The 27,999-nt window shown below is 35.7% G+C and overlaps 1 protein-coding gene across 3 annotated transcripts in view; it reads left to right on the plus strand.

Moving 5' to 3' along the window:
• Window positions 1-27,999, plus strand: part of CNTLN (centlein) — a 224,771-nt gene that overhangs the window by 27,629 nt on the left and 169,143 nt on the right. For all 3 annotated transcript variants that reach the window (XM_088129922.1, XM_088129920.1, XM_088129921.1), the window contains exon 3: window positions 6,906-6,990. In XM_088129922.1, coding sequence (XP_087986048.1) covers window positions 6,906-6,990 — 85 coding nt within the window. The remainder of the gene's footprint in view (window positions 1-6,905; window positions 6,991-27,999) is intronic.

Consider the following 27,999-nt stretch of genomic DNA (forward strand, 5'->3'; position numbering starts at 1 on the left):
TTTCAGTATGTGAATATCTGCCTGTTTTGCAGCTGAATGTTTATATTCATGAGTAGAGCATCTTCATTTGTTTTAAATGTCCTATTCCTCTAGGGAAGGTGGATTATGTCTGGTTAGGTCCACAAACGATTCAGCCTTGTGAAGACTGAGTAAAGAGTACAATTCACTCTTTCTTTTTAGTTGAGGCTGAGTGTTATATGATCTGAACAAACTACTGGATCTTCTTGAGGTAGGAGAGGAGCAGAATATAATGACAGAACAGAATTTAAACTTTACGTGAATTATTTCAGATCTTCTGGCAGCATATCAAATGAATCTATTTGTATTAAATCATTTAGCAATGCTCATTGATTAGGCTGCTATAGGTGGAGTAATTTAATCAATGCGAGTTTGTCATGTATCAAATTTCTTCTTCAGTTAATCAACGTATATAGCAGGCTGTCATACAGACTGATTTCCATATTGTCACTGGATTAAAATATGGGATTAAACTAGAGGACATGAATCTTAGTAGTAGTAGTAGTAGTAGTAATAATAATAATAATAATTTTAAAAAATGTCTAGTTTTTTACTTTCCAAAATCTTGTATGTAAGTACATCTTAATATAGATTATAAAATAGGTGTTTTGGTCACATCACATAGACACTGCTTGGTACCCTGAGTAAAAAAAACATGGCATTGCATCTAAGGTCAAATAATTGTGATGGTTCACAATTGATGAACATTTAATATCCTGTTTCATTAAAAATTCTCAGAACATTGAACATAAGTCAACATTCCATGGAGAAGGAAATATTACACAGCTTGTATGTGTGCATATCTGCATATCGGAGCACAAAATATTGACATGATAATTGCAGTCAAGGCTGACTGAACAGTGGCCTGTGGGAATTCAGCTGGTGTTGTACCAACTGGATGGCTGCTCAGGACACAGTTTGAAATGCAAGGTGCAAGTTAGCATTTTATTCAGCACAAGCAGGCATCATTTAAAAATCCTTGGGGGAAACCCTGGTGATGTGCAGATGTTAAAACAGTCTGTTCTGAAGCACTGATATTTTGAACACTGTAAGAAACTTGTGCGCTTTATATGAGAAAGTGCTTTCCAAATTAAGAAGAAAATATGATGCTTAAAGTGTTCATGCTAGTAATTGTAACCATAATCTCCACAATATAAAGCATGTGCATAGCTGTAAAACCATAATTTTAGACATTTGGCTTCTAAGTATAAAAAGGCAACCCATTTTCTTCAATTAAGCCTCTCTGCTACTATACATAAAACAAAATGTGGTGAAATATATAATGCAGAGCAAGTCTATAATTGGGTAACCAAATATTTGATTTTATTTCAAACCATAATAAATAATTTACAATCACCATATGTCTTTAAAACATTAACAGTATTAGAAAAAATAATTGATATTTAGATACAAATATATATTTGTAAATTAGGTTTTGAGGAACAGTATTTTTGAAAAGTTCACAATATTTGTAAAATCTGGTTTGGCAGTATCAGCCTTTGCATTTTTCAGTTTTTTTATTTTTCAAATGCTTCAAATATTAAGATTTTTAAAGTGCAATTTTATATTGAACATTCGTTAGCTAAGAAACTAGAGGATTCTGCTATGACAGAAGTTCCACTATCATAAATATTTAAAATTGTCGGTTGGGAGGATATAGCTAGATCCTTTCATTTAGAAAGCACTGAGTGAAACTCAGCCCCTGTTCTCTGGGTGGAGAAGTCTTCTGTAGAAGCAAGGCACCATCTGTGCTACCATGTCTTACACTACTTTTGAAATCCTAAGGAAATACACATTTCTTATAATTCAGTTGTTCAGCTCTAATACCATGCCATGTTAGCATGGCTTTTTGACCAAGAAATTGCGTGACTTGCACAAATAGCCATAAATTATGATTTGCAAACTACAATGGCTGGGTTCACATGCCACACTAAGGTAGCATACCAATTCACCATTATGAACTAGTCTGATGTTTGTCTGGATCTTGTGCTTGAGAGAGGGATAGTTAAAAGCTCTTGCTTTTGTGAATATAGATGTGCATCTCTATTAAATTAATAAATTTAAAGTTTCTAATTAATCTCACTGAAGTGAAAGAAAAATGCTGTCCTAAAATGTTGTGAGTGCACAGATCTGTTTGCATGTGTAGAAAAAACAAGTTTTTTTTCAAGAGAATATGTATATATTTAAATAACCTGTGTTCCACACAAGAGGATATTTCACTCTCTAATAGTTTATAGGCTTCTGCATTTTACCCCTGCTTCTTCTAAGAGAATACATACAAAATATCAATCCCAGACTGCTTGAAGTTTTATAAGAGCCTATTTCCCCCCGAGATAGAAACAGAAATAATTAACATTTGTCTGAAATTCATTGTTTTATAAGCCTTTACATCATTTACTTGCTTAATAGATCTATGAAAACCATACACAAAAAAGAACTGAGCTATCCATTTGAATAACTAGTGACTCTAGCTTGAGTTTTCCTTCTATACAAGCCCCCACTTCGCTCTTGTACATGTGGGGTGCTGTTGCAGGCAGGTATGAAAGCGTCCTTTTGATGAAAGCATTAGATCCTGCTTTTGATTTCTTCTTCCCAAACTCCTCCTCCTTTGTTGACCTGTGACCAAATGCCTTTTGGGGGGATTTCCTAGATTTGATTCTCTTATATTCTCAAACAAATTAAATTGTACAAGTGGTGTTTCCTCTGTTACAACAGTCAGTGTAAAATACAAGCTTTGAATACAGAAGAATCAGGTTCAGTGTTTCTCATCTCCAGATAGAGCTGGGAAACATTGTCTGGAAATTATCTTCCCATTGTCATCAGAAATAAGAAAGATGGAGCACTGATCTGGCTTGGCCTGTGGTAGCTTCTTGGCCTCTACAGGCTTAGCCAATCTATATTTAGGAACTGTTCAGGATCAGATACTCTGTGTTTCAGAAAAAATATAAGCTCATTTCTTTAGAATTAAATCTTTTAAATTGTATACCAGTTTAAGTTGCAACTTCTTTTCTCAGAGGAGGATTTTGATGAAAAGCAGAAGATATGTCTACACATGGTGCCTCATTGGATTGTCATCACTATCTTTTAGCAGTTCAATTGTGGCTATCTGAAGCTGATATAATGCAATTTTTTGTCTTGTTTCATGTTGCTTTGTGTTAAAAGAAATCTAATTAATTTCCACTACAGACCTTTATTTGTGCTTATGTCCATAATTTCTCTTCAACACTGTTGCTTTGCATATTTATTACAGGAAAGATAATATTTTAGCAGTGCAATGCACCTTTGAAAATATTTGTGGTGTTTTAGAAACGTCAGGTTCTGTTTTCTCACCTCATTCATAGTTAAATGCTTCCTCATCGTCTCCAATATTTCATTTTTGACAACTCATTAAAAATGGGCCAAATCCCAGAAAATATGATTCTGTCATGTTGTATAATATATAGCGTGGGCCATATGCAATAGAAAATGGGTAGTTAATGGTTTAGAATAATTTCTTGGATTTTTTTTTTTTTTAAGGTTTTAGTAGCTGGTGAAAACTGACTGTGAAAAATCCATGGGTTAAATACAGCTCTGTTAAACATTTAAAATAGGTGGTACTCATGGGAAAAGTGATTGGAGCTTAAACTTGTATAAATTGACAACCTCTCTTCACTCCATTTTTCATCCTAAAGAAGTCTGCAAATATTCTTAGCGCACATCATTATTGCTCATCAGTGGTTCTAATTAGCTAAACTGGAGTTTGTCTCAGTCATTGATCATCATCAACTCTTTGACAGTGCCTGCATATATTTTTTCTGATTTGGGTGAACACTTTTTAATGTATGATAGGCATGCATGGTGTATATTAATTGAATCAACCATAATTTTCCAACTGTGCCATTTACCTTTATAAGCAAGCCTTAAATCTGCTTTCCCCCCTTTTTTTCTGTTTATCATACTTAAAATGTAGCTGTGGGTTCAATGATACATTAGAAGCTTGAAGCACAGAGCAATATTACTTCGCATCCCTTCTGGGAACCTCCCTGTAATGAGTGTTGGAAGTTATCCTATGCCACCAGGAGGAGCTGCTGATAAAATTCTATACCAGGTTTTAATTTATGCAAAAGGCTTTTGTTCACATCCACTATATGCAAAAATGGTGGTAAGATTTAGATGGCCATTATATGTTACAGTGTTAACTGATTCCATTTTCTGTCTGCAGTTAGGATTTGTTTTACATTTGTAATTTGCAAAACAAAAGAAAAATTATGTTGAGTTCATCCAAAGCAAAACAAATCTCCTTTTGTTAAACAGAACTTAAATAAGAAGTTATATTCTTAAAATTCTAATTATGTAATCAGATCAGGGAAGTTTGAAAAACATGCTATAGATACCTCTGTTAGAAGATTTAAGTCTGTTTATTATATTATTTAATGTTGTTATTACTTAGGCTATTAACACAGTCTGCAGTCTTTTATCCAGCTTTAATCTGTGTTCGGTTTACCTCACACTGGAAATTCCAGCATTGCAAAGATGTAGAAATATGGGCAAGAGGCATGCCAGCAAATATCTCTTTTCCCTCACTTGAACAGGGTTCTCTTAGAAGTACTAACATTGACTTGTCTGTTAAGGAATTCACTGCTACAAATGGGGTGAGGTGCCAATCAAATGGATTTTAAAAGAATGAAATGTTCCTACAGCAGATTTACCTGTGGTTTTTTGCCACAACATCCATCTTTTATCAGAGATGATCTCAATATTTGATTGAGAAAGAGAAGCAGAGAAAACTTCTTCCACCCTCTTCCCTTTTTCTGTTTCACCTCCCTGCATCATGGGTGTAAGGGCAAAATTGGGGTTGAAAAGGTTGGGGGTGGGGGAACCAGAGATTGAGTGCCTGGAACAGCTTTTTTTTTTTTTTGGTAGTAATACTCCAGGCTTCTGTCTCTGCATCCTTTGTTTCCAGAGACTAGTAGCAAGGATAGAGCCCTGGTTAAGATAAATCACTAGCTTTGAGTACTTTGAAGTTAATTCAGCCATGATCCAAGTCCAGAAATAATCAAATTACTAGGTTACCCCATATACTGTGTCTTTAAACAACTTACTTAAATGGTCATATGAACTCAGCCTAAGATGTGGGTTTAATTATTTCAATTATTTATACTTATGTTTGTAGCAGAAGTTTGAAATAATTGTGGGTATATTCATGGATATATTTGAGAAGGTAAAAGAAAGTTCAAAAAAAGGGATGCTCCTTCCCCCCTTTGCACACACATGCACAATATTTAGTTCATTGCAACTAATAATATCACATGTAGCAGCCATTTTATCAGCCGGCAGTCCACCCTAGGAGTCATTTTGTAAGAATATCAAAAAATGTTCTCAGAGTTTCAAATGTTCCACTGATTCAAAATATTTAGAGACTCCTTTTATAACCCATGCTTTATTATGACTCTGAGGTATATTCTTTTCCCAACTTTGTTCTTTTTTTAAACAACAACAAATGAAACAAAATCCCAAAGCATTCCAGAAAAGGCATTACTGTATTAAAGTATTCATTAACTTTCTTATTGAAGTAAAAGAACTATATAGTAGTTCTGTAATTGAAAATACACACACACAACACACACATACATACATACATGCACACACACAGGATGTGTGTTAAATAAATGTAATATTTCAGTACATGTGAGGCCAATTTTTTCAGCAAAATTAAGCAACCTATAATCCTTCAGAAGTCCCTAATTTAATTCTCAGGAATTCCAGTCAGTGTGGCCAATAAAGAGACATACTTGACATTGTTCTTCAGTAACATCTAGAAAATCACAGATTGATTTCCTGTGTTTTACAACATGGTGTGCCTGAGTCTCAGCAAACAAGCTGTTTTGGGTTCGTATACTTTCAGTTATAATTTTGCAATTCTTGCTTGATTGGGAAGAATTTGTGCAATCTCAGTATAAAGAACTTAGTTTTCCAGTTCTCTTCAAATGAAATACGCCACTATTCTTAACCAATACCAATTTTCACAAGGCCTCCTGGTTATCACAGGCTATTTCTAGGTGAGAAGTGATGCTTTTCTCATAATTAGTCGGGCAGGGGAAGTTGGTGAAACACCAGTAAATGTATTTGGAAAACATTATATCCCAGATGTTGTATGTAAACAAGATCAAAATTGAAACAAAAATCCAACAGTATACAATTGTATACTGTTAATTGTACTTAATTGCCTGATTTGTTCAGGAATGGCATGAACAGATTTATTCAAGAACAATATAAATAAAGTAGCAAACCTGACAAATGTTGCTGAGTAATTGGCACTATTTGTTTTTCCTTTCTGTTGCCACATTATTTTTTTAGTTGAAGTTATGACATACTGGTTTTTATTTTTGCCACATCTGGAACTTGATTGAGGAGATACAGGATACAAATCATTAGGGAACAGAATCTCTCTCCCCAGTTCTTACCAGTTGTTGATGGTTTTAATACAATATACCTTTTGAGTATACTAAAGGGAAAATAGTGATGTTCCTCAATATGCTACTTTTACTATATTGCCAACATGAAGCTGGGGTTTCTTTGACATCAATAATGTAGAGGCAGGGAGGGAAGAATTCCACAGAAATACTTCATGTTGAAGATTTCCCATATATATTGTTTTGTTTTTAAGTAAGCATATCTACTTTTGCTTTCATAAACACTGCATGATTTAGAATAAAGTTGTCTTCATTGTCTGCAGATAAAATTTGCTGTCACTTGCCATATGTTCCATGATTAATTTTGCAAGGCTGTCAGCCTCAGATAATTTAATTTCCCATGCTCTAAAATGACATTCATTATTGGGACATGAAAAATTCAAATGATTAGCAGCAAATTATGACTAATAAGTGTCAATATATTTTTGTTTTTAGAGAAAAGCAGAAGGCTGAACTCAAGGACAGGAAGGTTTTAGAGATTTTGCAAGTTAAAGACAGCAAAATACAGACACTGGAACAGGTTAGTATTTTATTTAAATTAAAGATGAAATTGTGGCTCTAATTTTATTAAAGCTGTATTAGATGCATTCTGTTTTCTAACATGTATATAGCAACTTGAGGTCTTGGGTTTGATCCAGTTTCCTAAATATTATCAGCTACTGCTCCTGATTCCCAACCCAGAACCAAAATGGAGTGTAGCGGGATTTGGCTTCATGGTGATAGGATTTTACCTTCCATTCTTTCTTCAGTAAGATCTGATTTACTACCAAGCTGATCAAAATTACCCTAGCAAGAAATAAGTTATTTTCTGTAGTCAATGACTTAATTGGCTTAATTCAGCTCCAGATTTTGGGACTTCTGGGGAAGAAATGGTGAACTGAAGACCGCTCCGCTAAAAGAAGAGTGGACAACTGCGATAAAATGAAGAGTCGGCAAGTAGACCGGCTCTTCATAATTCCTCTTCTGACAAGGAGAGGACTTGAGATTGCCCACAAGTGCTCCATGCAGTTGCTCCTTGCAAGAAGCCTGCAAGACAGTGGTCTCTGGCAGGTTTACAGCTCTGGCAGAAAAGGGAATAGCCATCTTTTTGCTCAAACTGCAGTCGGTGCCTTCAAAAGGACACTGGACTTACATACTTCCTTTTCTAATCGCTTTTGGAAATAGCTTGTTAATTACTTTCCAGCTATTAGGAACCTTTGGATCAATCAGTCTGAAAACACTGGTGAGTTTTCTTCAGTCCTTAGCGAAAGACGTTTTAAAAATAAGTTTAAGGACTTAATTTTTTTCCTTTTGGAATAAACAGCAAAAGGGTGATTAGAATTTTGATTTTAGAAAATTACAAATGGACTGAAGGTCCAGATGTATTTGAGATAAGAGTTTGGAATTAATAGTAAGAATCCTTCCTGTGGGAAAATGCTTTTTTTTTTTTTTAATAAAAAAAAAAAGATAGGATGAGACTTTGAAGGTTGGACACTAGAGGGAACTAGAAGGAACTAAAGATTACAAGTGAAGGAGAAGAACACTTACATTTGATTTACTAATACAGAATGAAGCAAAATATTTTAACATTGGACATGTCAAAGGATATTTTTGAACAGTGGACCCAGAAGTTAATTTTAAGAGTGTCTGCCTCTATAGATAGACTGTGTTTAAAAGATGTTATGGAAGAGGAACAGGTTTTACCAGACAAGACTGAGACTGATCTGAAAGTGGATTTAAAAATGACAGGCTACAAGAATGATATAGAAAAAGATGCTACACTGGACATACAAATGAAACCGGCAGATGTCTTAATAATTAAAAGGGATATACAAATAACACACCAAAAGAGTGACCTGGATAACTTTCCTATACTGGATTTACAAAAGAGGCTTGTTAAAGCTTTGAAAAATTTTGTGAGAGGGTGCAAAGAAAAATTGAAAAGAAATCAAGTTCTAGGACATTATTTGAAGGGACTAAAGATCAAGATTGCTAAAAGTAAAAGGAAGGAATATAAAGTTGGTTTATTTGATCAAAGTTAAAATAGATATGTTGTTATTTCTGGTAACCCTTAATGGACTTTTACTGATCAGGGCTGAAATGATGAGGTTTTAAGGATTTGCTTATAGATAAGAGATTGGATATGGGAAGAAGAGATCATTTGTTGTATTTTAAGAGAAAGTGATAAGTTACTAAAATTGTTTATACTTGTTGGGATGAAGGGAGAAATCATAAAATTACTATTAAAACGACATAATTGGCTTAATTCTACAAGAACTTGTGTTCATTTTGTGAGCTAGCAGGCTGTGTTCTTTTTACCCCTGTTCCATCACCACTACTTTCGTCTGAACAAATGTTTCAATCTCCAATTTTTCTGCAACAGGCACAAGCAGAAGACAATTTTATCCAATGGCCAGATCACATTTTGAACATGTCTTTGGCCATAAAGACATACATATATGCCCATTCTGCTGTTGCATTTTGGGGGAAGCAATATTATGCAAAGCACTGAAAAGGTTTAAAATAGTAAGAAAAGAAATTAAAATCATGAGATAAGAGAACGAAAATGGAATACAGCTAAATCTAATTTATATGGTTCATCTTACCTTTTTGCCCTTGCAAACCTACCTTCCTTCCATTGCATTCATATATGAGTTTATATATAGGCTTTTATTCTTAAACTTCTCATCTCTCTCTTCAACTTCATTCAGCCACAAGTTTTCAGTCTCCTCTTTCTTGTCAACTGATTTACTCTTCCTTCATAGATTGTGTTTTGTGACATTCTCTCTCTGATCAAACCATCTCAGTGTACTTCCTTCATTATGTTCACTTTTTTATTCAGTCTATATTTATTCATCACCCATTTATTCTTGACCCTATCTATTCTTTTGTCATACATACTCCTTAGGTACCCCATTTCCATTGATTTCAATTTAGTTTTATGATTCTCTGACATGTAGAACTCTCACCTCAGTACAAAAGATGGATAGAAACATGTTCTTATGTGCAATCATTTTTGCTTTTTCAGCAAAAATTCACAGGTCAATATTATCCACCACTTTTCTACCAGCATTAGCATATCTTAAAACCATTCAGTTTTTCATTTTTAGTAAACACATTCTACCAAGGCACATCAATCTATCTGCTTTAGTTTTTCACTATTATGTATAATTTGTAATAATTCACTATTTCCTTTGTCAAACAAAACTAGCTTGGTCTTCGGTACATTAATTTTCAGATACAGTACATGCTCCTTGTTGCATCATACAATCTATCTAACGTTCATTGTAAATCAATCGGTTTTACAGCATCATATTTTATATGCAACAAAGTACAAATACAGTTTGTTCTTTCCCCCAACACACCTCTAACATCACCACAAGCATTCCTTTCATGCTTACCCATAAGTACATCAGGGGGATATCGCATATTCTTGTCTTATTCCCTGCCCAGTATTGAACTATTCACTTCATATCATGTTATTAATTAATTCGATTTTTTATACTGCCACAATCATGCAGCTTTTAGTGCTCTGCACACAAAGCATCCACAATAAAATACATGTGATATTTTTAAAAATCCAACCAAAATTAAATTACAATTTATATAATGCATAATTACATAAAATACCAGTGGCAATACCAAGACCTCCATTGTAACCTGCTTCCACAGTGCTAGCAAGATCAAGGTAAGTCTAATTTCCTAGGGAAGACCATTCCCCAGAGAAAATTTGTACCAGACGGGACAGTTCCAGCTGAAGAAGATGGTTCTGGAAATACTGACATGCCTTTATAGGTTAAAAAAAACTTTTAATTACACCCTGAAACTCACTGTGCTTGTGGCATCATATGCCCGTAACAGACCAGCTACTGCATATTATATCTGCAGTTTCCAAATGTTCCTTAAGGCAGCACCATGTAGAGCACATTGCAACAGTCCAGCTGAGTGGTGATGAGAGTGTGAGTCACTATCCCAAGATCCTCCTGCTCCATGCAAGGCCATAACCAGTGCACTATCCAGTGCTGGGCAAAGGAGCCCCAGCCCCAGCTTCTATTTGCTCACTGAACAGAGCCATCAACCTGCTCTGCTCAAGATTAATCTAGCCCCTAACTCTTTTCTATAATATCACTTGCACCTTCTCTTTTTGCAGTTGATTCTTCATTCACTGTAGCTTCTTTCACTTCTTTCCTTTACAGTACTTCCATGTCCATTTTTCCTAAGGTCCCTTCCTTCTACTTATACCACATTTTCTAATCAGATGCCCACCAAACAGCTGCCATTCTTATTCATTTTTGAGTCATCAAATGGCTGAATAACTTTTCCTATACTCTTACATCTCATTTGCACCCACCCATCTGTGTCATCCAACTCTCTCTCTCTCTCTCTGTCTCTCTGTCTCTCTGTCTCTGTCTCTCTCTCTCTCTCTCTCTCTCTCTCTCTATATATATATATATATATATATTTGCCTAGATTGCATTGTTTCAGAATGTTGTACATTTTTTTCCATAAATGTATTGCCGGTTCTTCCATTATCACCATTCATTGGAATATAACTTGTAATATCACTAACTTACAGATACCATATGCACCTACAACAACCTAGATGATACTAATTCATACTTTCTGCCATATATTTTACATATTCTCATTTATAATTAACCTACATCTTCATTTCTATGATCATATTCATCCATTTTATTCCACAAGATTAACCACTTTCATTCAGTCCTTTTATGTCTGTCTCCTTTCTCTTATTTAGTCACAGAATATCTCTATTTTTCTTTCATTCATTAACTTCTGCTCTGTACTATTGATTCCTCTTTCATTTCATTTTTCATAGGCTTTCAGACCTAGATTGGGAAGTCAGAAACAATATCGCAGAAGAAGGTAATGGTAAACCATTTCTGCAGTGTTGCCAAGAAACCTGCATGGACCTGTTTAGGAAGTTGCCAGGAGACAAGATTGACTCAAAGGGACAGAGAGAGAGAGAGAGAGAGAGTTTAGCAGCTTTTGTTGTACTGAGCCACCTGCAGTATTCCCTGATAATGATAAGGACAATGCTGTCAGTTTTTTAACATGTTGGCTAATATGCCCCAAGCACAACTGAAGTTCAACAGTACTCTAAGCATGTTCACCATATTATATGCAATCTAATATCTCTAATCTAGAGAGTACTTTGTAAGCCAACATATTTTGCCCATATCCCACTAATTACAAGGTGCATGCAGTATATTTATGGTCAAGAAGCCCCCCTTTTTTTTGTTGCCAGTGTATTTTTTTCCTGTATAATAGGTTTATAAGTTTGTCATTGCACCTGTCTCTTGCTATTGTGAATGTAGATCTTCATACCAGACTGTTAATCTATGTTCTTGTGAGGGAAAGCAGCTCCTAATGCCAGACCGTCAGTCCATATTCCCACAAGGGAACAATATTTTCTATTACATACACAAAAGGAGATACCTCTAACCCCTCCTTCTGCTAGATAAAGAAAAACTGATCATTTTAAATCTAGTGGTTGGAATCCATCAAACGTTAACTAAGGCTGAGAAAAGTAGTGACTAACATTGTTTTCCATAGCCTCTGATGAAAGTTTAGGAATTTGGAAAATGCTCTAAAAGTATGGGTAATTGGAGTAGGGGGAACATTTCTTTCAAGAATCTCCTCTTTCTCTAGGAATATGTAAAAGTATTCTAGGTAGTTAGGTTTATTTTTTGTGTGGTGCTGTGTCAAGTCTTAAAGTCTAAAGGTTCTTTATTTCTCTGTATGAGAGAGTGAATTGAACATAATTTCAGCTTTCAACCTCCCCCCTTCCCACTTCAGGCTGGGCATGTAGATACTAATTTTATTTACTGTATAATCATATTGTGATCTGTAATAATTTGAATCTTGCTTGATCCAGTCATTTTATATCATTTAAAAAAAATTGTAGCAGACCATTGATATCTTGTGATCTAACCAGAGCATTTTATTTTCATTTTGGATTTTTTTTCCCAAGAAACCAGGTTTAAATTACTAGTATCTGGACAATTCTGTGCTTCATATTCTGCAATGTGGAATGTATGCATTTTAATGTTTAAATTTAAAGGGGGGAATATATTTTTTATTTTTCCAATACCTTTTTATTGTGTTTGTCTCTCTCAAGGATGGAAGGAAGGGCTGAACTGCTACGTTGTATGGCTAGGAACTGGGATTATAGAAATTGCCAGGCAAGCAAGATAGTTGTGAGAGAACTTTCTCTCTTACATACCAGAGTTATGGGATGGATATCAGGTGAGGCAACCCCTGGAAGATGGCAGCAGGAACAAACAATTTGCTACCTCATAGCATGAAACATGCCAGAGTGAAGAATCAGGTTTCAAGGAGGGGTGATTTGAGACCTCCAATCTTTCCCTCTGTGGGCTAAGGCTTCTCTTCTATTGTTAATAATTATTTTGATAATTTCTTCTGCTTTTTTATTCAGTAGACTACAGGTTGGATTAAGCTTTTCTCCTTTCCTGACACTTTAATTTTCTGTATAACATTTATTAGGGAACAAATGTGTCTGTAAATGAGGTTAATTACATTTATGTTACTTTAGGGAAGCATACTGGTGTGTTTGTTTCTAAGGAGGCAACATGAAGACCACACCAGCATTACAGCAGGGGCAGTAAGAAAAGTAGCTGAAACTGAAATGAGAAGAAAGGAATCATCAAAAACTATATTTTCATTTCCCTCAAGTCGAGCTCTGTTGCTCTGCATAATGGGGTGGGGGTGGGGGTTTCTCAGGAGGGATGAGTGAAGAATGACAGAAGTATTTGTCAAGAGTATATAATTCCATCAGGATCCCCCAAGGTGTGAAGGTCATCCAGTTGCCCAGCTAAAGCAAGTTGGCACCTTTATTGGGCAGCAGTGCCAGTTAGGAAGATGCTGAAGGTAGTTGATCATTTTAATGACAATGGCAAAGACATCATTTCATACTGCATGGGAGAAGACAATGGTGAACCACTCCTGTATTTTATCAAGAAAACAACATGAATATACAATATAAACTGACTGATGATAGAGTGCCAGACGATGGTCCTACAAGTTGAATGATATTCAATATACTACTGAGGAAGAACTGAGAATCTTACAGAATACTAATAGTATTTATGACATGGCTAGATTAAATCCTTTGGAACACCTAGTTGCTGATGTTGCCATTCAGGAAAAGAAAATAAAAAATTGCAAAAACAGAATTATAGTGGAAACATGGAATGTAAGAATCTTGAATGTGGAAAGTCATCACAGCAAAAAATGAAATGAATGAACTACACATTGACATCTTAGGCATCAGTGAATTGAAGTGGACTGGAACTGGACACTTTCAGTCAAAAGATCATATGCTTTACTAAGGACACAAAAAACAAGGAATGGCATTTTTTCCATATTAGGAAGAATATGAAAGGTACAGTGTAATCAGTGACCAAAAAATATCAATTAGACTTTGTGGACAGCCTCTTAATATGATGATTATTCCAGTTAATTCTTTAACCCCTGATGCAGAACAGAAGGAGGTCAACAGGTTTTATGGTAAAGTTCAATCTGAAATCAACAGAGCATGCAAGCAAGATGTGTTGCTTGTGGTTGGAAACTAGGATGCCGAAGCTGGAAATATTAAAGAAGAAAATGTACTTAAATGAAGCAGGAGAACAGCTTACAAATTTCTGCCAATCCAGTTATTTCTTCATTGCTTACATAGTCTTCTAGCTGTGATTTTATCTGGGCATACATGCCCTTTCCTTTTTTGTTTTTGTTTCTCTCTCTCTTATATGTAACCTACCCAGAGTCATTTGGGAGTGCTTCCAAATTTAATAGATAAAACAACCCAAATAATGCCTGGATAATACCAAATTGATGCTATCAAATGGAGTACTTAGAAATCAAATTTTTACTAGGAGGTGGAAGAGCTCAGTCATAACAGCAAAGGCATTCTAGAACAGAATCACAGACTGCTCATGTGCAAGTTTCAAGTCAAGCTAAAGCAGAAAAAGAAAACCAACCAGTTTCCATGATAAGATTTTGAGCATATATTCACCATTTTCAAAGAGAACATCCAGAACTGCTTTGAAATCCTAAACCTCACTGAACCAGAGGAACTGTGGAATGAAATCAAATATGTTCTTAAGGATGAATGTGAAAAAAGACTGCCAAAGACTAAGAAACAGAAGACAGCAGACTGGCTGTCACAACAAATAGTGGACATTTCCAAGAAGAAAAGACAAGCCAAAACAAAGAAAGACAAACAAATCAGGAAGGAACTTAAAGAATTTCAGAGAGCGTTAGAAGAGAGAAGAAGCAGTACTACAATGATATCTTTAAAGACGTTGAACATGGAAAAACAAGGAAAGTCTTCCAAAAGATCTCAGAAGGAGGTTCCACCCTCAAATTGGGATGTTATGAATGCCAATGGTCAGATCTCAACTGATTCCAAAAAGATCAAAGAAAGATTGGAGGAGTATACTGAAATTCTGTATAGTAGGGATGTCAACGTATAAGACACCTTAGAAAATATTCCCTCAGAGCCAGTTGGTGTAATAGTTAAGGCACTGGGTAGAAACAGAAGACTGTGAGCTCTAGTCTTGCCTTAGGCACAAAGCCAGCTTGGGGCAGTCACTCCCTCTCAGCCCTAGGAAGCAGGCAATGGCAAGCCACTTCTGAAAATCTTGCCAATAAAACTGCAGGGGCTTGTCTAGGCAGTCTCCAGGAGTTAAAAATTGACTCAAAGGGAAGAAGAAGGGGGAGGAGGAAGGGGGGGGATATTCCCTATTTACAAGAACATCTTGCACTGGAAGATAAGGTTAGATTCTAACCAAACTATGCCAACAAATGTGGAGAATGGTACAGTGGTCAACAGATTGGAAGAGATCAGTCTATATTCTAGTACTAAAGAAAGGAGACTTAACTTGAGTGTGCAAACTAAAGATAGTCCTTGACTTACAATGGCAATTGGTACTGGAATTTCCATCCCTAAGCAATGCAGTCATAAAGCGGTGTACGGGTGGGGGATACTTACCCCAGTGACTTGTGACCTTCCCTGCTGGCTTCCCCATTGACTCTCTGGGGAACCAGCAGGGAAGGTTGGAAATTCAGGGTGCTGCAACTGGTCCTAAGTATGAACCAATTGCCAAGCGCCCAGATCGCAATCATCTGACCCTGGGGGTGCTGGGACAGTCAGATCTCCAAAGACCAGTCATAACCACCATTCGTTCAGCACCATCATAACTTTGAACAGTTGCTAAACAAATGGTCATAGGTTGAGGACTACCTGTAGTGTGCAATATCCTTAGTTTTACATACTAGCAAAATAATGCTTAGGAACAAGCGACATTGTTGATGTGTGCTGGATAATTTATATGTGTAAAAGGTCTTTGTGTTGACCATGTCAAACTATGGAATGCACTTTCCCTAAGGAAAATGGGAATCCCAGAACTTCTTATTGTTCTCATATGAAATCTGTACACAAGTCAAGAAACAACAGTCCAGGCAGAACATGGCAAAACAGAGAAGGCTGCAGGGAAAGGGAAAGGAATGAGACAAGACTATACATTCTCTCCTTATTTATTTGACCTATATCCTGATTATATATTGAAGGAAGCTAGATTGAAAGATGAGTGTGGTTTTAAATTAGGAGAAAGAAACATCAATAACCTGCACTATGCTAATGATACTGATCTAATAGCTAAAAATGCAAATGATCTGCAAAGCCTAGTAATGATGGCCAAGTGAAAAAAATGGGATTAAGATTAAATACAAAGAAGACCCAAAGTAATTACAACAAATACAACAGCCAGCCTTAGAATTGACAGTGAAGATATTGAAGTGGAAAACAGCTCCTGCTTTTTCAGTTCAGATATCAATAGTAAAGGAACCAGCAGTCAAGAAATACACCACACTAAAATACACCTTTATAAAATAGCAATGAAGACCTTGGAAAAGATATTCAGATGCTGTGATGCATGTATGCCTACAGAGATCAGAATTGTGCAGACAATGGTTTTCCCTTTGACACTCTATGGAAACAAAAGTTGGATTTTGAGGACATAAGATTGAAAGAGTGTTGACTCTTTTGAACGTTGGTGTTGGAGAAGACTCTTGAGAATACCATGCCAAAAATACAAACAAATTGATCATAGAACAAATCAATTCAGAGTTTTCACTAGAAGCACAAATGATCAGGCTCAAATTATCATATTTTGGACACATTATATGAAGATTCTCTTGAGAAGTTTGTAATGCTAGGAAAGGTAGAAGGAAAGAGAAGAAGAAGACAGCTAGCAGCATGATGGATGGACTCAATTGTACTGGGATGGGTGCACTGTTGAAAGACCTGAAGGATCAAGTTGACAGATCCTCCTGGAGAAAATCTATCTGTGGGGTTGCTAAGAGTTGATACCAACTTAATGGCACATAATCATAAACAATCATAGCTTCATTATCCCGCATATGTATTACTATTACTACTACCTCTTTTTCTACCTAATTCTAAGAAGCTCAGGGAAACATGCCTAATTTTCTCCATGTCTCTTCCACTTTATCTTATAACAATGTTGTGTAAGAGACTGTGAGGAGGCATCAGAAAGGGACAGAAGAGATAGCAGTGGGCTAGTCAGTTGACAGCTTATTTCAGAAACAGCAATTTAGACATGGGGAAGAGAAATCTGGGGGAAAGTGTCCCAAAGTACCTGGTCAATCTCTAGCCCTTAATTTACCACACCAAAATTGTCTTTTTTCATTGGTATCCACAACAAACTGAAATGATGCCAAAAGTACAGCTCATGCACAGTGATGTCATCATGACAAAGCCATTACGTATTTGCATCTTGATATCAGAGGCAAGTGAATGAGTCATGAAATTGGCATGATGACATTGTCAAACATGTCACCATTTGCACGCCTGTTGCCCCACCTTGTGGACAACCCTGACCTTTTAGTTTAATTATAAGTATTATTTTATGTATTATATTGCATTTTTTTTACCATTGTATCACCAGTAGGGAGTCATGGCAATGCAACTTCCCTGACCAGTATATTTGTCTGATACATTTGTTTCCAAATTTCAGGCAATCAGGTGTTATGTTTTCAGATATGCTTTTAAATAATTTTAAACATATCTGTAACAACTTGGATCCTAACTGAAAACCAAATTCCATGAAAGATTTTTTTCTATCTCAGCAAGACCCCAAGAATCTGCAACTATGGGTTGGTGGGACATAGTGACATGTTAGTGTTATAGGCTACAAATGAAAGGGAGAATTGCCAGAAATTGCCTACCTAACTTTATTTGAATGGAATGGGATTTGGGATTCAGTCGAACATGTAAATGTTATGTGAAAGTTATGTTGATTTATCAACCTGGGTTGGTTGAGAGCTGATTTATGCCTGACTATTGGGAATTTGGGGGGTTTTTTCCCCTTTATTTTCTTGTTCTCAGTCAGTTATTCCTAAAAGATCACTGTCAGGATGGGAATACATGTTTGGAGCAGTATTGCTGTTCCTTGATTTACATAAGGGCCCAAAGAGCTTTATGATAGCAGCTTTAGATTATTCATAAACAATTACCAATTAGTCTATACACATAAACACTTTAATTAGAAGTACTGCAATAAAGAAATTAAACATTATCTTTGAATCTATTCAGGTTTTTATGTGACCATTTTTCATTGTTAATATGCAGCTTAAAAAAAACTGTTAATGCTAAACATAGCCACTTGGATGCAGCAGAGGATCTACTCAAAAAATATTAAAAGTGGCTCTTACCTTGATTTTAATGTGTTTCAAACTTAAGAAGCATGTCTGTGAAAGCAGTGAAAATCTCACACATAAATGACAGTTTCCTAACCATATAACCAATGATCTTTCTTACATGTAGATAGTTTTAGCCTTTGTCACTTTGTACTATTGCTCTATCAGAGTCCAATGAGATATGCAACGTATTGACAAAGATGATGCATGTGTAGAGGTGTGTTGTTAGTATCTGAAGACAATTTCAGCTTTAAGGAAATGGCAAGATGTCATATATTAGAGAGAGCTGGTGAATCTCTTACTGTTTTAAAAAACAGATATTTGTGAGTAGACAGGGAAGACTTCGTTTGTCTTATAATAAAGTTGCCAGATTGTCAACCAGACTGTTTAATACTCTAGTCTGATAAGTGGTGAAAAGTGACAGTCCACAGTTTCCTGACTAATACGTGAGAAAATATGAGATGAATCTCTACCAGAGCAATAGGAATTGCATTGCCAACCACTTGTTTTCTGAAGAATTTCTTTGCCCTTGAAAGCTGCATTACATATAGCAGAGTAACATACACAACTTTGTCTGCCAGTGCATCTCCAATGATTACATTGGTTATATTTCTGTCAAGCAACTTCAAAAGACATAGGACCCTGTAGAAATAAAAAGGATGGCTGTTCTCCATGAACACATAAAAGTGGTTGATCACTGATTCTTCTGGGTGTCTTGCTGTAATTCATAGGATACATGATGATAGTTATGGTTGGGAACACCTGTCCTGCTATATGTATTGAGTAGTTGCGATGAAGAGACATCTATAATGATGGTAATGAGTAGTGAGTAAAAGTGACAGCAGATTAATTCATATAAATAGCTGCTTGGTAATCATTGTTGAGTAACTAGTTGAAATACAATACTATTTTATTGGATGCTTTTTTCTATTTTACATGGTCCAGTTAAGTTAGATATTGGAGTCATTGGATATGAAGTTGCTAGTTTCTCTGGATTGCTGGATTATCCTTGAAATAATTTTCATTCAGTGTAGGGAGTTTATGGTCTGGCTTTCATTATGTAAGGACTGGAAACAGAAGGACAAAAAGTCTTTAGTACCACATGGTTGACCACAAATTTGCAGAAATCGTAGGGAAAATACATGATTGTTGGAATAAACCCATCTTCTGTATACTGATAATATTAGCTTCTGGTATTTTGAATTGACTTCACAGGCAAGAGCACTACAAAGCAATTACAGGTAGTCCTCATTTAGCAACCATTATTAGTTCCAGCAAAATGGTGGCTAAACAAACCATGTGACACACAGAGAGAGATGCTGCAAAGATCTCTGGTTGCTGCCATCTCATTTAGATAAAGTTGTCTTGTGCAGCAATGGTAGCGTTACTCTCACTTTGGCATGCTTTGTTGTCAGGATCAAAAATTTGGGCATAAGTGTGTGCATTGGTTGAAAAATTATTTGTTTACTAACATTTATTACTGTCATATTTGCAAATGGTCATTTAACAAGCCAATTGCTAAACGAGGACTCCCTGTAGTTCAATTTGGGCCTCAAGTCTTATTTCATTGGAATCTGACATCTTTCTTCTGATTTTTTAAAAAATATAAATATGCTGAACATATTTCAAAAGGACAATGTGAAAAGAACACAAATAGCTAGTGTATCAACTTCAGAAGATAAATACTAGCAAAATATATATTTTGGAATGTTTTCATATTTCACATTAGTTTGATCTGTTCAGATGTTATATAACTGCAATTACTCGTAGGAAGATTCATATTAAAACTATAGAAAAGAACATAGTACTAAACTAAGTAGCAGGATCAAATGTACATTGTACATATAGAATGATTTTGTATATTCTATAGCATTCATTCCTTGCTTATCACTTTTTCATCATCTTGACATTTGGAGGAACTAAATAAAGCTAGTCTTTTATTTTCTTACTCAGAAAACTGCCTAGATATGAATAAATAAGGGGTTCCCAGTCTTTTTGGATTTCTGGACATAATTGAAGCATGGTTGCTGTAGGGATGTACAGCTGCAAGTTTGCTTATGTAGCAAAAGATATTTCATAGAAGACAAACAAAAAGCAAAATCAGATGTGCACCTATAATGATCTTCCAGCTGATTCCCATGTTTCTTTTTCAGATCTTTTTAATCTCTGTATTTAAAAAATTGTGTGATTTGTAACACTAGCAACTATCCTCTTATGTGTGTGGGATATTGATCCTCCCTCCCCACATGGATGCCCCTGCTGATAGAGTTATTATTGAGGATAACATGAGGAAAACCTCTGTATAAGTTGCACTGAGCTCTGATCGAAAAGGTGGAATATAAATACAAAAATTTATTATCACCATAATCCTATTCATCCTCATCACTGACAGTGCAGTAGCTTCAGGATTCATACATGTTAGTTAGCTTACTGGTTCTACTGTATAGTTTGAAGCAGGTTCTAAGTCAGGTTGTTTATATTAGACTCATCTGGAAAATAGTGACTGAGTGGAAAATGTCTAGAGTAGCATGATTCAGATGATGTTTCTCTGCAGAGAACCTTTTGTCAGGTATTTCATACTCTTACCTAGAATAGCAGAAAAGATCTTGAGGGACTGCATGAAAGCCTATATGTACCACTTATTCAGCAACTGGGAAACCTTGTTTAATTATGTGTTGGATTCCAGAATGATGCAACCTGAAAAGCTGAAAAGCCCTCAATGTAGACATTTCTTTGTGACTATTGTTAATGGACAGATTTTTATGAAATGCTTCCAGGAGAGACTTTTATTGTGCAGTTACTCTGCCTTTTTTCGCAGAATGTTATGAAGAGGTTAGATGACATTTTCCTTGAGTTGTAACCTATGCACCTTTTCTCACCACTTCTGTCATTTTTCTTTGCAAAGAAAATCTTTTTAAGGATGGGGGGAAAAAAACCAAGAATAGCTGCACAATACCTTTTGATGATAGAACTATGAGCCTTCCATCTGAAAACATCTGTAGTCTTATAAAACATACTTTTCTGTGATCTTCCAACTTTTGATAGTGTTTGAATTTAGTTGAAATATTTCCATTATTTTGAACAGATATCAGGTTGGATGTATAGTTAAAATTGAAGCTCTTTTACTTGTTGTTTCACAATTGTTCTTTTTGCTGTACCTGTAAAATTGTAATTTTTAGCTTAAATTTGAAGGATGGTGGCAGATGCAACCTGACTCTTAAAAAGGGCATTTGTGGTCCTTTATTATATAGCAAAATGTAAAGTGAACATATTAAAATTATCATATGTTCCAATAGTCAGCTAGGATTTTATGGAAGATTATTGATAATTGTATCAATGGTATATATTTTTTCAAACCAAGCATTGCATTTCATTAAATGTGTTCCATTTAACCTTTTAAATTTTAACTTTAAGCAGTTATGTTTTATGGTTTAAGAATAAAATAACTTCCATATGTGTTAGAATTGCTTTTGTTTGAAGGGAACTAATGGAATTTTCTTATTATATCTCAAAGGAGTACCAGTTTAGGTGGAAATAGATAACTGCTGAAGGCCATCTTTGTGCAGCTTTCTGGTTGCATATAGATATGTATTCATCTTTGTTCCAACATATCTTAGAATAATAGAAAGTAAGAGTTGGAAGAGATCTTGAAGATCATCTACCACTTGTGGTAGTCTGTTCCAGCTCTTACCATTAGGAAATTTCTCCTCGTGTCCAACCAAACTCTACTTCCTTGAAATTTAATCCATTGTTTTTTCTCATATCTTGTGGAACAACTCTGAACAATTCTGCAGTATCTTCTGCATGATAGTTGAAGACTGATGTCATATCTCTTCTTTTCTCCAGTGCCTCTGTTTTTCATACACTTTTCCTTCCAGACCTCTTGTTCTCTTGGGTGCTCTTTTTTGGCCACACTTCAGTTTGTCATTATCATTCTTAAAATGTGCTACCCAGAACTGGATACAGTATTCTAGCTGTGGTACTACCAGTGCAGAATAGAGAGAAACAGTGTCTTCTCTTTATCCTGATCTTATACTTCTGTTGATGCAGCCCAGGTTTACATTTGTTGTTTCTGCATCTGCATCACACTGTTGGTGCATGTTCAACTTTCGTTTCACCAAGACACCCAGATCCTGTTCTCAAATGTTTTTGCGTTTAAATCTTGAACTGTCCTCAAACATGTTCACTATCCCTCTGTTTTGTGTTGTTTGCAAGTAATTTTTTATACTGTAGTGTATTTTCTAAGTCCTTATCCAAGTTGTTTATAACTGTTAAACAGCACAGAGGCTAGAATAGAGCCTACAATGCCATTTGACACACACATCCTTTCTGCTGAGCCATTGACTTATACTTACTGGATATAATTGTTGCAATAGTGCGGTATCCATTTAATGGTAACAAAGTCTAGCCTACATTTTGCCATCTTCGCTCTTAGGATTTCATGGGAGACTTTGTTGAATGCTTGGCTGAAGACAAAGTACATTATGTCCACCACATTCTTGTGGTGGGCTAAATTGGTAACTTTATAAAAAAAAATAGAAATAAGGTTGATTTGACTTGACTAATTTGTAATAAACTGTGTTGAGTCCTGTCAAGCAACCTATTCTTTTCTAAATGCTCACAAGTTGCTCAATAATTTGTTCCAGAGTTTTGTCTGGTATTGATGTCCTGATGTCAAGCTGAGCAGTCTTTAGTTATCTGTGTGTGTGTGTGTGTGTGTGTGTGTGTGAGAGAGAGAGAGAGGGAGGGAAGGAGGGAGGGGGAGAGAGAGAGAGAGAGAGATTGATTGATTATATGTAGCTCTACATACTTACTTTTGTCCTATGCCAAAGTTTTTACTCTTAGGAGCCATTTTAAGCAACATGTACAAATTATTGCTGGGTTACATGTTATACTAACATGAGCTCTGCTCAAGCTCTGTTAGGTTAGGTGGAAAGAGTTTATCGATGAAATCAAGTATTGAAGTAGTTGCATGAAGGTATGAATTGATATGAGCTTTATTTATTTATACTGTGAAGAAGATCGGTAGCCACTTCTTTATATTTTTCTTTTTTTTCTTTTTTCTATTTTTCTTGTACATTCTTTTCTTTCTGCACTTTTAGCTTTTTCTTTTTTTCTCCCTTTCTCTTCTTTTTTGTTATATTTTAGTTTGTATTAATTCTTATTGTTAAAACTTTCAATAAAGTTATATAAAAATGAGCTTTATTTTATATATTAATTTTTGTTGACGTTTTCAACAGAATTAAAAAAGTACAAATTTTGAATTAAAGAATAAAGAAAAGTAATAAGAAAGTGAAAAAGAAATATAGAAAAACAAATAGAAAAGATTCTAAAGAAGTGGTTTCTGATCTTCTTTACTGCGGTACAGATACATTTATATTTTACCCTCTCTCTCTAGGGTTACATCATAATTCTCTTCCTTCCATGAGCTACTGAATTCATAAGAGCTTTAGATATAATCTAAGATGTGAGACTTTTGGGACAATAGTAGTTGTGCCATCCAGAAAAGTGCTATTCAGACATGTTTGTAGCAATCCTATTTATTACTGGAGCTTATGCTTGTGCAAAATCTTTTTTCATTGCGTTTTTATATTGCCTTCATTTGAAGGGAATTCCTATTTTCCTATCATACCCTCATGTTAAGACACTCAAATGCAGTACATGAATGAGCAAATGCAGATACACTTAGTTGATGTAGTTGTGCTTTGGAAGGTGGAGTAAGTGTTTTCATTATACAAGATATTACTACTGGTAAAATCTGCGTTGTATGATCTGTTTATTCATGTATTTTTATTTACTTGTTTTTCCAACTGAAAGCTTCTGCAAAGTGGCTTAGAACCAAATGAGCTGTTCATAAAGTAGATACAGTAATAATAAATACAATTTAAAATGTAAGGTGCATGTAAAGTGATTTAAATAAGATAACATAAAAATATTCCAATCCAGATCAGTAAAGATAAAACAGCCTTTGGAAAATAACCTGAAGAGTGGTCAGGCACCCATTCTTTGGAAGGGAATGTTATACAGGTGCAAGACTAGGACGAAAAGGACAGTTTTGTAGGCCTGACAGAATCCTCTGCTATCTGTTGACCCTATCATTTTATCACCACTTCTGCTTAGAATACCAGTGCTAGTGCAATTTTGCAGTTGGGTTGAAGACAGTTGAGATCAGTGTCCTGAGTTGTTTCCCAATGTCCAGCACTGACTAGAACTTTGGTCAAAAATATTGCATTTAGTGGCTTAGTGGTATGTGTGAATGAAGTTATTATGGCTTGTTCAGCAAACCATGGTTAAAAACACTTTAGTTCATGAAATGTGTGAAACATAATTATGTATTCAATTTGAATGATGCCCAACTCCAACCAACTACATCATTATGCCATATGCTCTGTTTCTTTCTGTGTATTTTGGTGGCCTTATTAATATCCAAATAACTGTAAAGAAAAAAAGTTACTTGTTTTTCTCAAGAGATGAAAATTAAGGGTGAATAAAAATACAGTAGACCTTTCCCTTCTCTTTTATACCAATGTTATTTAATTAGCTTTCAGTTTTGATCTGAAGAGACTAAAGCTAATCTTTTAGTCCTAGACCTTGTAATCTTTCAAAACCTTATCAGCCAATTATACTCCAAAGGGGTTAAAATAGTACTAGCTGCCTCATTATTCTTAACTAGGAAATGTTTGGCTTGCTGTGCAAATTTATATTAAAGCCTTTGTTAATGGGGCCAATTGAAAGCAGTGTTAACTAGCTTTCAGCATTACTTAACATTAATACTTCTGTTTTTAATTTTTATCTAATCTATTTATTCAATTTTTGATACTTTGAAAATAAGGTCTAGTAATTTCTTTATTTTCTGAAAGATGGAATCTCAATAAAATGCTAAGGTACCATGGGACTATTTCATAAAATGAAAGGATCTGGTTATTAGGCATCATCTAATAATATCAGTTGTAAGAAATGCAGCATTTTGAAAGACTTAAAATAAGTGCGAAAGACTCATGGACTGACTGCAGTGTCTTTCCAATGATATTGTTACTGGTTAACGTTACACTTTTACTTCTCCTAGTATGTATGTATGTATGTATGTATGTATGTATGTATGTATTTATATATTTTGACTTTGACACTGCTTGACTCCAGACCAACTCTGGGCAGCTCACAATATAAAAAACAAATACAAATACAGTAAGATAAATAAAAAACACCATAAGGGAAATAAATAAAATGGGAATTCCAGACCACTAACATCAAAAGGTATGAACATATGATAAATATATCTAATAAGATATTCCATCTACCGTACCCCACTTCTGAGAATTGGCCTATGGCAAGTGTTTAGAACACCCAGGATTGTTTGATTTTATTCAGAGCTCTGGTTCTCTGCGTTTTATGTTTACTGTAGATGTTTTAATGTTGATTGCGATCTTTGTGTTTTTTGCTCTTAAATGGTATAAACTGCCAAGAATCTGTGTGATTATAGGTTATAAAATCTTATATATAAATAATATTAAAACTTTGATAAAAGGGCCTACTAGCCACTGATACAAGTTTATAGAAATTGCAACCCAATTTATCTAGATTTCTTCCCTTAGATGACTACTGCTTTTATGTGGTTCCTCAAATAAATATAGCATATTATTATCACAAACCAGTGAATCTAAACATATTATCTGTTAAATCACTCAAATAAGCCTAATTCCATTAGATTACTCTGATGGAAGCTCTCTGTATAAACCAATATTCAAATTTAGAGCCAAACGAAATCCTATGCTATCATGATTGTTGTATGACCTAAAGAAAAACTCTTATGTCTACTTTTCAATTAGTATCTCATTTGTTCTGAACTTTAAAAATGTTTTAACCCCTTCTCTATCAAGGTCATCTTCCTTACTCTCTATACCATTAGCCTCAGCCCCCCTCTGGGTCAGGGTCAGGATCATGGGAATGAACTGCAAATTCACTGCTTTCCTCCTCAGCTGGATTCCCCTAGATCAAGTCCTGTATTACAGCTACTACTCCCCCTGCAACTTCTATCTGCTGTTTAGACTGAGTTTCTTCTTTTCTTTCTGGCTATTCCTGCATCCTACCCTACCAGTTTTCCATCCCCAAAGTAGATGAAGCTAGGAAAATGTCCCCTTCTCCCTGTTGTGTCCCTCTTTGTTCTGCGTTTCCCACCACTCCGGGAAACAATCTTGTTCATCCTAGGACCTCCAATTACTTTTTAACGGTTGCAGCCAATGTGGATGGTGTTTCCCTGGAAATTGCAGATGAAACTGGTGTACAAATTGTGTAGCGTGGATGTCTTCCATGATCACTCTGATTCTAGATAGCCCTTCTACTGAATCAGGTATTACAAATGTTTCCCCTTGCATCTAGAGTTCAGAATAGTCTTTGTAGAAAGCCACACCAAATCCTCTGTCTATGGCCCATTTGTATGCCACCTTTGCTAAATCCAGCTATTCATTTAAGAGGCACTGAGCATCTTGCCTCTTCTCAAGGCATGAGGTACTGCGGCTGCTGAAGTTCTGGAGGGCAACATGGGGGTGGTAGCCATAAGTCACCTGAAGTGGAGACATGCCAATGGAAGAATGTACTGAATTATTGTAAGCAAATTCTGCACGTGGCAACATTTCAGTCCAATTATCTTGGTGATAAGAGACATAGCACCTTAAATATTGCTGTAATATTTGGTTCAACCTCTCAGATTTTCCATTTGTTGCCAGATAATGAGAAGATGACAAATGAATTTTAATGTTTAATAATTGAAAGTGGGTTTTCCAAAACTTGGAGGTAAGTTGTGATCCATGATCCAATATCACATGATTGACCAGGTCTTGTATCTAAAAACTTGATCTAAAAGAAGTTGTACTGTTTCCTGAGCTGTTGGGAAGCTCTTGCCAGGAATGAAATGGACTAACTTGGTAAACAGATCCAATACTACCAGAATGCTGGTATACCCCTGTACTGGGGAGATATCAATAATAAAATCCAGTGATACTGTGTCACAGTGGGGTGTTTAGAGATTGCAGCAAGCCAGCTGGCTTTCCAGGAACTGATTTCATCCTGCAGTAGATATGACAAGATGAAACATAATCCCTGATAATCCTTCACACTTGGCCATCAGAAGTCCCTAAGGACTCAATGCTGAGTTTTAAACACTCCCCACTTACTGAAGATGTCATAGTTGTCCTATTGTTATGGCTGAGTAGTAATACCTCTTCCCTCAAAGGAAAGGAAACATAAATGACAATTGTGCAACAGTTGCCCCTCCTTAACCATGAAAGGTGTTTTGCTGCTGCTGAGCTTTAATCTGATCTAAGAGATCAACAGCCTGTGTCCTGACTCCTAGTCTTTCTGGAGGTTCCAGCAGTTGCTCAGTTGCAGTATGGTGGCTGGAGGAAATGAGTAGGTCATGTTTGGGATGTTGTGATAGAGTGATTGGAAGTTTGTTCTGTGAGCCAGGAATATAGGAGAGAGAAAAATCACAAGGGGAAAAAATTGTGCCCACTTGATTTGTCGAGAAGTAAGGGATTGTGCCTTCATCAGGACTTCTAAAATCTTGTGTTCTGTATATGTTTGTATTATGTGGGCAGCCCCTTCCAGAAAGTGCCTCTATTGTTGAAATGCCATTTTTACTGCAATAAGTAAAGTGCCTCCTTACTGAAGATGTCATAGTTTGGTTCGGCTGATAAAAGCAACCTGGAGTGAAATGCACCCAGTAGGGGATCTTTCCCCTCCTCCATCTTTGCCTGTAAGGGAACTGCTCCTGTTGTCATATCTGAAACAT

This window comes from Python bivittatus, unplaced genomic scaffold, assembly GCF_059951505.1.
Source record: "Python bivittatus isolate LINGU-HERP-01145 unplaced genomic scaffold, Pbiv_v1 ctg000850_np1212, whole genome shotgun sequence".
In the NCBI taxonomy this organism is placed as follows: Eukaryota; Metazoa; Chordata; class Lepidosauria; order Squamata; family Pythonidae; genus Python; species Python bivittatus.